General features: G+C 38.6%; 2 protein-coding genes across 2 annotated transcripts; both read right to left on the bottom strand.

The window, feature by feature from the left end:
• Nucleotides 1-267: 267 nt before the first annotated feature.
• On the bottom strand, nt 268-1,353 carry BDKRB1 (bradykinin receptor B1). The gene has a single exon (XM_054275929.1). It carries the CDS (start codon nt 1,351-1,353, stop codon nt 268-270), a length of 1,086 nt encoding a protein of 361 aa, XP_054131904.1.
• Nucleotides 1,354-9,574: 8,221 nt separating this feature from the next.
• On the bottom strand, nt 9,575-10,717 carry BDKRB2 (bradykinin receptor B2). The gene has a single exon (XM_054275928.1). The coding sequence runs from the start codon at nt 10,715-10,717 to the stop codon at nt 9,575-9,577; it is 1,143 nt and encodes a 380-aa protein (XP_054131903.1).
• Between the last annotated feature and the right edge of the window lie 445 nt (nt 10,718-11,162).

Below are 11,162 nucleotides of genomic sequence, written 5' to 3'. Positions count from 1 at the left end.
TTCTTTTAAGCCGCTGTTAATAGGTAAGACAGGTTAGATAATTTGGTAAAAAATTCTGGCATCACATATTTTGCATTTGGATGGATGACACAGAACTAGAAAAGCAAGCCTGAGGAAAAAATAAGCAATCAATCAAGTGATTTACTTTAATAGATAATTAGCTTGGTCTGTGAAGGCCAGATCAGAATGTTTCATATTAATTTTTAATGCCATTTCCAGTGGCATAAAATAAGTTATAATATTAAAATGAAGAGGAACTGAGAACCATTATGTTAAACTGCTCTTGACTGGAAACATGTTGAAATTTGAAGACATTTCTTTGAAAGATACCCATCTCGAAGGAAATCCACAGGGAATAAACTGTGAAAAAACTTCTAAAGCCTTTTGCCTGAAGTATTTCCCAACAAAGACATAAATCACGGGGTTAATGCAGCTGTTGGTGATAGCCAGCATATACGAAAACTGCTCCCCAAAGTTGATCAGTTCTCCCCAGAAGCAGCCTTTGATCACTTCTGTATGGTATAATACATCAAGGAATACAAAAAAATGGTGAGGAGTCCAGCAGAAAAGAAACATCAGTACCACAGTGAGGATCAGCCTGGTTGCCTTCGTGCCTCTGTGCCTCTTGCAACCCTTTGCTCTGATTGCTTTCCTTTCTTTTGCTGTTTTTTGTAGGGACCTAATGGTGGAGAAATTGAGGAAGATGATTGCTGTGGATGGCAGCAGAAACCCCACCACATTGCCCACCAGGCTTTCAGCCAATTCCCACGACGGGCTGGGGAAGTCCAAGGTGCAGGCTGAAATATTCCACTGGGGAAAGTCTTTCACCGTCCGGAACATGAAAGCTGGGACGCTGAGAAGGATGCAAAAGAACCAGATGAGCAAGCAGATCCCTTTGGTCATGGACTTGCTCCATATCTCCCTGTGGTTCAGGGTGTGCACGAAGGTCAGGTAGCGATCCACGCTGACGGCCACGAGCAGGTAGATGCTGGTGTACATGTTCAGGGTGATGGAGGCGCTGATGCTGCGGCACAGGAAGCTCCCAAAGGGCCAGTTGAACTCATTGCTGATGTTCTCTGCCCAGAAAGGGAGGCACGTGAGGAAGATAAGGTCAGCAACAGCAAGGTTCATCAGGTAGATTTCAGCTATCTTCAGGGGGCCCTTGTGCAGTGAATAGGTGAAGAGAACAAACACATTTCCAAGCATCCCAACGACGCAGACGGTGTTGATGTACTTGGGTCCTACATAGTACACGACGTCCCACCACTCATCCAAGTCTGGGCAAACAGTTGAGTTGCTCTGATGTTTACTCTGGTTTGAGGAGGTAATATTCACTAGAGGAGTTTCAGTCATTTTTTAAAAAAATTCCAAAGTGAACAGGAGACGTCTTTGAAATGAGAGAAAATAACTGCAAAAAAGAAGAATAAAAGAGCAAAAGTTGCCTCTCATGAGTAGTGTAACAAGTATTTAACTGCTGCAAATTCTTTATTAGTCCTTAGTGATTATTACAGGCTAGATCAATCCATATTTGATAAGTGCAGCTGTTCCCAGTGTTAACAAGGATAGTACTTCCTCTACATCCCATGAAGTTTCCTCTCCTTGCTCCCATTGTTTGAAGTGGCACAGAGGAAGGAAAGTGACAAATTAGTATAAATATTTCTGTACATCTCCTCCAGACTGATGACAGACACAGATATGTGAGAATTCCACCTCCCTGAGAGTAGTGGAGTCATGCTGGCGACACAAAGCCAGCTTTGCATCCTTCCCTGCCCTTTCTCTTACTCTTATTTACCATGTTACTGTTATTGTTACTGTGTTATATACTATAGTATAGACAGATGAATATATTATTATATTCTGCTATCCTGCTGAAGGAGGATCATGCCTGTTTCCTTGAATTGGGAAAGCTGCTCACTCTCTGTATGTGCCGCTTGCTGCCTGAACTTTGCATTCTTTTGTTCATTCTCAGTTCCTCCCACCCTGAACTTTGGGTTCAAAACTGCTGTTAGATTAGATAGCTTATTGCCTTCAAATGTCAGTGGTTGGAATAATGAAACACAGACTTCTCCAAAACATTACACTAAAAATCGTGCCTGGAGGAAAGACTTCTGCAGCTCTGAATTTACAGCCCTTTTCTCCAGCCCAAAAATTTCATTTGAGTTTGGCTGCGACAGGCTCCAAAGTGTTTAGTTCATCATAGCATTGGCAATACCTTTATTTTCTTCTAGTAGCTGCATGTGAGATTGTGCAGGAGTAAGAACATGGGTAAAACCTTATCCTCTCATGAAAATCCACTGGAGTTTCTGTCAGAGATCCGCTGTCAGAGCTGCTCCCTGCTCCATTCTTCTGGTGCTGCCATGCCGGGTGATAGAGCCTGGATCCTGGTTTTTACAGGCATTTGGTCTCAGAACATTATGGTAGGCAAGTTATTGTTGAGCCTTTTCTGCCATCTGACATTTCAGTATTTCATATGCAAGTGGAGCATATCAATCACAGAAAAGAATGTATTTGAAAAAATTAATATTTTGCAATCAGTCATTCTAAATGTTGACTCTCTGCTGTAGCTGTTTAACTCTGCCCTTTCAGCTTCTGTATTTTACACCTAGTAAACATCTAATGATGGCATTCCTGAAGACAGAATTTAGGACCATCTTTCATCTCTTTCACATACATGTACAGCCTCAGTGATTTCTGTATACGAGCGCCTTGCCGTGCTTATTTGGGGATGCCTCTAGGAATAAGTATTAATATTCCACATCAGGCTATCTGGTAGTAATGCACAGAACATTTTTCTTTGCTGCAGAATTAGGTGAGCAGAAAACTTGTGTCTGAATTCATAAACTCACTCATCTGGCAGCCTTGATGGGGAACTGAGGTACAACTCAAGTGAGCACAGCTCCTGGATTTCCCTCACAACAGTCTGAATGTTACCTAGTTCACAGACCTCTCACCCAAACAAAGATAACTTGAGAGGATCTAAAACTACAGGTAAAACACATATAGCAAATAAATAGCATCAGAGAGGCTCTTTGGGAGACAGCAGAAATTGAATGTTGTTATAGCAGGAGGCTGGCTAAGGCATGAGAGAGCAATGGCAGAAAGTCTGCAACTTTATCTTTCAAAAATAATGTAGATGAAAGATAACAGTTAAACCTAAACAGAATTATTTATTATGCTAAATATAGAATAAAAAGAAATGCTTATTGTCCTTGTTTGCCCTTTTCCTGATGACTTCTTTCTATCAGCTTATGCCAGCCACTCTGCATGCTTCAGACACGATCTCTCAGCTGGAGCCACAAATTCATTTATGATGGGGTCAGCTAAAAACACCTGGAAGTTTTATCTTTCATTGCAACTTAGATTTTATTCACAGCTAAATCCAAATTCTTGTTCAGCTAGCAATAATACCTGAGAATTCTGTAGAGATTTTCATTGCAAAAATTTCTTCAGAGTCTACTAATCAGTGTCTGAGCACTACCGCAAGCCGCAAGCCTTTTATAAATTTAGAGGTCCTAATGTTCTCTTGACAGAAAATGTGCTTAATTTTCCGTAATTTCTGTAAGTATTTTGAAGTAGTTAGCGCTAATGGAAAATTAACCACATGAATGTTTTTCCGTTTCTGTCCTTAACATATTCCAGTCATCCTTTATACAAATAATGACATATTTTTCTTACTTTGAACTGATTTCTAATGAATTTCCATGCACAGCTCATCTATCACCCTTTTTACTATTAGTACTCATTAGCCAGTTAGAGCAATTAGGTAAAATGGATCATGGCTTTACACATAAACTAATACTGACCTTCAGAATTACTTTTGTGGTGAAAAAGAAAGGGAAAGTTTTGCTAGACTACACAGACCAGAAGCGAGAGCACAAAAGATCATTTTTTAATATAAAATATAGAAATTATTTAAATGAAGATAATACATTTAAAAAGATAGGCATACATACTCTTTGTCCTTCCTGGCAATCCAGGCGAAGTTTCAAATTCGGAAACAGTTGATAAACAGCAGTACAGAGGTTACTGAGAGAATTCAAAGATGCATCCTGAGGCACAACTGAGTGACTGAGGGCTGTCCTGAGTGTTTTGCTGGCCATACACCATGTGTATGATGTTACATTTTGGAACAAAGCCCCAGGATTTTTTTTTTTAAACTTTCCCAAACGTCAGCTGAAGTAATTTTCAAGACATGTGAAATATTTCATTTTCATTGTGAAATAATACAAGCCCTGTGTCGTGGCTCTTGTCATCCTTTGACCGCTAATTAAAGCTCTCAAATTGTCCTTGGCAATTAAAAGTTCCATTGTGTGAATGTCTGTAAAAATAAGAACTTAATTAACAGCTCTGAATTGCCTTCTCTGTACCAATGCACACAGGCAGGAATCAGAATCAGGCTTTTGTTGTGTTGGGAGCTCTTTTCCCTGCTAGACACGAGGGCAGCCATGCCAAGGAACTGGGGGTGAAGCAGCACAGAGAGGTGGGAACGAAACATGAACCTTGCTAAACCCCACTTCCACTCTTTTTGAAAAGCACTGGTTTTTGCACCCCACTATAGGTGCCCAGGGCATGAATCTCTGTGAATATTACTTCTCAGTAACATTCATGATGACTGCTGCATTTTCTCACACTTGTACCAAAATAAGCTTCTTTTTTTTCTGATTACTTTCTGGGACCAAGTAGCCTGAGAGTGGTGGTTTATAAATTATTCTTATCTTTTTCATTCTGATTGTCCACGGATTAGAGCAATATTTTAAAAAGATAATATCTTGCATCTCAGAATTTACATGTAAATCTGTCTTAAGCATAGCCATGTATGTAGATTTTCAATTAAAAAAACCCCAAGCAACAAAAAATGAGAAATTATCAAGGGACTGGAATTCTATTTACTTATAGGAAAATATTCTTCTCATTGGCTACTTAACCAACACATGCAGCATGTATCTCAATTCTTATTCAATTGTGTCCATTTTTGTTTGATAAGTAAGTTAAAATGAAAAGGCAGGGGAGGCTGAATGGTGATACCTTATTATGAACTTCCCTATAATGAAAAATGCTTTTATTCCAAATTCTTATTCACTAAAGCATAGTAAGATAGTTATGCAAGCAGTGCTAAAATTGATAAACAAAACATGCTCCAGTTAACACCATCACAATGGAGAAAACTATAAATGGCTCAAGATTTAATGCTGGTGTGTTTTTTTGACATCTTGTAAAATTTCAATTTTGGCAAAGACTTGAAAACAACATGTAATTTGTGAATTACACATTATGTAAGGAATCCTAACAAATAACAGGAGGAAAATCTTGAAACAGCCCGTCTCACACTGACTCATAAAGGTAAGTGCAATATGACAGGAGATCTTCGTCACAGACTTTCCAAAGTCTCCACTTTGCTTACACTACTGCATTTCTGTGTTTAAGTTATTTTTTTCCATAATGAAGAACATTTGAGCAATAACAAGAAGTTTGTAATTTGTTGTTGCTTGGACATGAATCTCTAGGATCTGCCAAGTTCCACATTTACTCACAGACTGAATAAAAAACTGCATCTGCGTCTAAAATTTATATGAGAAATAACAAGTCTTACAAAACTTGTCACATCAAAATGAGATCAAAATACCGGTTTTGCAAATCCAACTCCTCTTTGCAAATCTAGTTTCTTGTTTTCTGTTGTTTTTCATTGCCATATTTGGAACATGTTTCAGTAATGGAGAGAGATTCAAAATTAGAAGTCTATGCATTTAGTAGAAAAGTGAATAGGCACTGCAGTATGTCCAGCATTTAAAGATCTTAGAACAAGTCTACAGAAGAAGCTGTAAGTTCAGCTAGAAAGGGGATTTAATTTATTATGTCTTTACAACTTCGTTTCTCATTTCAAGCTATAGAAAGTATATAAAGATCTGGTAACATTTCACAGTTTGCACAGATGTAATGGACCATGAATTGAAGGAATTTGAAGGGTTAGTTTAAAAATATCTATAAGAGTCAGTAGTTAAGGTTTATTACAGTAAAAAGCATATCTGTTAATTGGCACCTTCAGCTCAGGATGCTCACAGCATTTTGGTTTATGTTTTAAGTTAGAATGATCTTCAGTCACACCATCTAGGCAGACTTTCCTGTAGAAAGTAAACATTTTTGGAGCTGTGTAAGAGTTTACAAATGCTAACTGAGCCTCTCTGACCAGAATGATTAAACAAACATGTTGAACTTAGAGGTAAGACTCTCTGCTTAATTATCTCACACATTACAAGGCAGACAAATGTCTAAAATCCCAAAGGCGTCCAGCGTTCTGGTCCAACAGTTCAGCCATTAAAAATCTTCAATTTAAGATGGATGGAGCCTTTAATGATTGGGACAAAATATATATTTGGATCAGTATGTTTTAATGATTTCATTTTCTTTATTGAAATGTTTGGCAAATCAGCCTAATTATCTGCTATAACAGTTCATCTGTTCTGTAACAACAGAGAAGGTTTTTGACATGACCTTTTGAGGTAAAATTCTTTGTTCAGCTTTGTTGGATTTCTTCATATATACTATAAAAATGGCTAAGGAGAGGTTAAACTCAGGTGCAGTTATTTACAATTCCCAAAGAATGATGCTGGTACCACCACAGTGTGGTAATAACCAAGCCCTACCAACTGCAGTTTACAGAGCTTGAAACAGCCAAATATGAAAGAGCCAATATAGGTTGAATGGAATGGAAAGATGATTCAATGGCTAAAGGCTGCTTAGGGATTTGGGAGATCTGAACCAAGATCTCAACTCCTCCACTGAAACCCTGTCTAAAAAAGAGCAACTTTCTCCTGTTTGCAGCAAGTACCTGCAGCTTCTGTAACAGCTCTTAAACTCTTAATGTTTCAAGTGAAGACAATAATCCACGTGAAAAATGAGAGAGTGGAGAAATGAGAATAATTCCTGCCTGTAAATGCTGAAGGCCAGAAATATCATCTGACTGTTGATATCCTCGCCATTCCTCTGGCCATGGTCCCCACCTCTGTCAGACTGAAAGGGGAGTCAGCTCTCTGCATGCCAAAGTCTTGATAACAGCTGTGGCAGCCTCAGTAAAAGAGAAGATGGGAACAGAGGTAAGAAGGGGACAGGATAAAGAAGAATAAAAAGATATGATTACTCTGCCATCTTCAGCTCTGAAATTCTCTGGACAGAGTCTGACTTCATATTACAAAAATCCTTCTCATATTTTGTCATGTTTCTGTAAGAACAGAACCGAGCCAAGTGTGACTGGAAAATATCAGTAGGTCAAATGTAGCTTGGATGTTACACTTATTTCTTGGGGTTTTTTCTTGCGTGTATAAATGGTGCATGTGAATACCACAAACGTGTCATCACACTGAAGAGTCAGGAAAATGGGAATGAAACAGCTGGTGAGCTGACACTGCCTGTGCTGTGATGTGCAGAAGCTGCTGCAGGGGCTTTCCATTGTTGGTGGTGGATCTTGAGCTATCAGCAGGGAGAGAAAAGCTACCAGAAATATTTCAGTACCCTTAGCTGCCTTAATTCTGATTTAAATTTCCAAAGGGACTGAGGATGGTCAACAGCACTCAGAAATGGACCCTGTAAAGAAAGATCTCCAAGCAGCTAAAATTCTGTTGTTTCAGCTCACTTTCCTTTGGTGTACCGGGAAGCCAAGTAAGCATCTGGAACATTTGAACTTCTGATAAATCATTCCTTAGTGACAGGATACAGGCTATAGAAGAGAATGCCAGGAAATCTCATTTCTCAAAGTACTTTATTTTCTTTTGTACATGCTTACTGCATAGCAAAAAAAGGGTGCTTATATATTTACATTATTTAAATTAATGTGATATTAACATAATAACATGTTTATATTTTAATGTGATATTAACATAATAACATTTTTATATTTTCATGTTATTATTAACATAATAACATTTTTATATTTTACTTCTCAGTACCAAATACTCAAAAATAACTTCTGTTGCCTCAATAACCTCTGTGTAGAGCTCATTTTGTCTAAGGGTTGCATGAACAGCATGCTCATGGACGAGACAGTATGATAACACTGGATATAACAGAAAGCCTTGCAGTGTTTCATCATAGTTGTCCCCATTGCTTCAGACAAAGAAAGTATGAGCAATAGAAGTATTTATGACATAGGATTATACTGGTTTATCAAAGAAAAACCATGGAAATTGCCTATAAATCATATACAGTTATCTAAATCCCTTAGTCTTTAAATCACATTTGCGCACATATTTTGTAGTTTAGTTATTTGAAGGTTTAATACAAATTTCCCATTTTAAATGAACTTTATTGCTCCATTCAAGCTCACACAGATAAAGACCATGTAGCTGCCATCTGAGTTTACTCATGTCACCAAACTCCATCTCCCTTGGTAGCTTTAGAAGCTGTAACCTTAAGTGCTTTGAAAAGAATGAAGACTGTTAGTTTCAGCATATCTTAGATCATCTTCCACTCAGTTTTGATCAAGGTTCCTAGAGGTTAAAGTGCATACAGACAATTCAGTACACTATGAGTCCCTTTATATGTATAATCAACTTAGCTCAAAAATACAGTCCAACTGGGGAAAAGCCATCTTGTATTAAAATCTCACAGATTAACTCTGCAAAAAATATGTAGGTATTAATAGAATCTGAATGCTTGAATACCCTGAGCTTTCAAGACCACTGTTATCTTCAGTTAGATTTCTAATGTAGTTAGATGATGTCCTTCTTCATATTCTCAGTTTCTTCTGTTTGGGAGATTATACCAGTTGTGCTGAGATTTTATATATCCATTGAATTACATTAATTATGCTTTGTGAATACTAAAAACCTGAGTCTCTGAGCTGAAGTGTAAGCATGAATATAAATAGCATTCACTCACTCAAAATGAGTAAATGAATGCTTTCACTCCAAGGTAGAAAGGGTAAAGAATCTTCTTCTACGAAGAAAACTCAGCTAACTTCATGCAGGTGGGTGCTGGTTCCCTTCCAATTCTGCTTTACCTTTTTTCAGCTACTTTTCATGCTTACTTGCTTGTGTAAATCTGTAACTAACTGGAGCAGCTGCAAAAAGGTACTTCTTGTCGATGAAAAAATCAGATTGTTTCAGATGACTGAAGAGAGAAGTTAAAAGCCCGAAAGATGAACACATCTAAAAATGCATCCTAAAGGATTCACTTAACAGAACTTACTCAAATGCAAGCCCGTCCCAGACCAAAACCCTTATCTAACACACTATTATGGGTACCATACATAGCTGGAGAATCCTGACAATTGCTTCTGTATTGGGGCTCTGTTTGGATAATTGTATGTACACCTTAGAAAACATTCCAAGTGATGGATGTGCCAAGTATCATTCAGCCATGAAAATGTAAGTAAGCTACAAAATAGGATTCAATCATGAAAAACATCCAGTAACATTAGAAGAAGGTCTCTTTATGGAATTTCCACTAAGATCAAACAACTCTTTTCCCTCACAAAATGAACGCTACCACATGTTTATTCTGTGGACCCATAGCAGATGGATATTAGTGGAGACTGACATGTTAGAAGGCTTTCTTCCTTTAAAGATTTCCTAAAATTATGCTATTGGGGTAATGACAAAACAGACTTTTTCCTTGGGTATTCGCTTGAGATGGAAGTTCTTAAAGTGTCCAGGGAGTTTTCCATCTGCACAGACTGTGATTTTCTGCACCTCTTTGTGAACAAGTCCTTGTAGAATTCCGCAGCCTTCTTCTGGAAGTTTTTCCCAACAATCACATACAAGACTGGGTTCAGGCAGCTGTTGCTGTAGGAGCAGTATGTGGCTATCTGGGTCAGAATGTCATTGATGTCCTCCAGGCACCTGAGGGTGGGTGAGAAGTAACGGATTGTGTCGATGAATGTGCTGATCTGGAACGGAAGCCAGCAAATGATGAACAGCAGGAGCACAGCAAAGACCAGCATGGTGGCTCTCCTCTCTGTCTGGACTACCTTCATTTTTCGTAGCTCACTGCTTCGTAAGGCCTTGATGATTTGCACAGTGCAATAGGTAATCACACAGAATGGGATCACAAACCCCACAATATTCAGCAAGCTGTTGTTTGTGGGCTCCCAGAAGCTAGCTGGGTAGAGAAGAACACAGGCTGTGATGTTGTACTCTTTAAAATAATGCAAATTTCGAAACGCCATTGTAGGTGAACACATGAGCAGTGCACATGTCCAAATTACAAAACAGTTCCATTTGGCACAGACGGTTCGTCTCATCCGTCCAAGGGACATGGTTTTCACCAGGGCCAGGTAGCGGTCAATGCTCACTAGTGTCAGGAAATAAATGCTAGAATATAAGTTCATGTAACTCATAATGTTGATGGCTTTACAGAAAAACTGGCCAAAAGGCCAATGAAAATTATTAGAAATATTAATGGCCCAGAAAGGTAAAGTACAGACCAGCATTAGGTCAGCAAATGCCATGTTTGCTAGGTAAATTTCAGCCACTGTGCAGCTACTCTTGTGGAAACACAGGACGGTGAGCACAAAGGAATTTTCTATTGATCCCAGAATAAATATAAACCAGAGAAATCCAGGCTGAAAATCCTGTAGCCATTTCCACACATCTGCACTAACACATTCATATTGATCTATCTGATGCACTCCTGAATTATTGTGGGAATATTCTGGACTGACTGTGAGCTCCTGGGTAGTCATGTTGTACAGCTGCGTAACATTTTCAGCTGTGATGGAAACCATTTCTGTGAAGAGAAAAATAGATGACATGAGATTGCTGGATCTAGCTTGTTGCTGCAAAAGACACAATAAGAAAAGTCTTTTGCTTTTCCTAATGTCCTCAAGCATAGCTTTTGAACAGGCTTGCAGTTCCCTGGGCTGCTTCTCATAGACACTGGGTGTGTCTGTAGAATGTTTTACAGACTGCAGTGCTATGGACTGCCTGGACCAATTTTAGGGAAGTAAAACAGAGGGGATGTAGCAACAACGGGTATTGTTATGAATGGGTTAACTGAAGAGAATGTTTAGAAGCCTTTATTCACTAGAACTGAGCTGCAGCAAGTCTTTGTTAATTCTTTGAGGATGTTCATCATTATTTTGTCTTATATTTTTATTACACTAGCCATGGTCTCCTAAAGGACAGGTGTGCCTTGTGTCTCAGGTTACTCATGGTAAAGCTGCTAGTTCT

The sequence above is a fragment of the Melozone crissalis genome, unplaced genomic scaffold (genome assembly GCF_028551555.1).
Source record: "Melozone crissalis strain CALT ecotype California unplaced genomic scaffold, PUWL_Pcris_2 ptg000018l_1, whole genome shotgun sequence".
NCBI lineage: Eukaryota > Metazoa > Chordata > Aves > Passeriformes > Passerellidae > Melozone > Melozone crissalis.
This window is presented reverse-complemented; position numbering and strand designations above follow the sequence as displayed.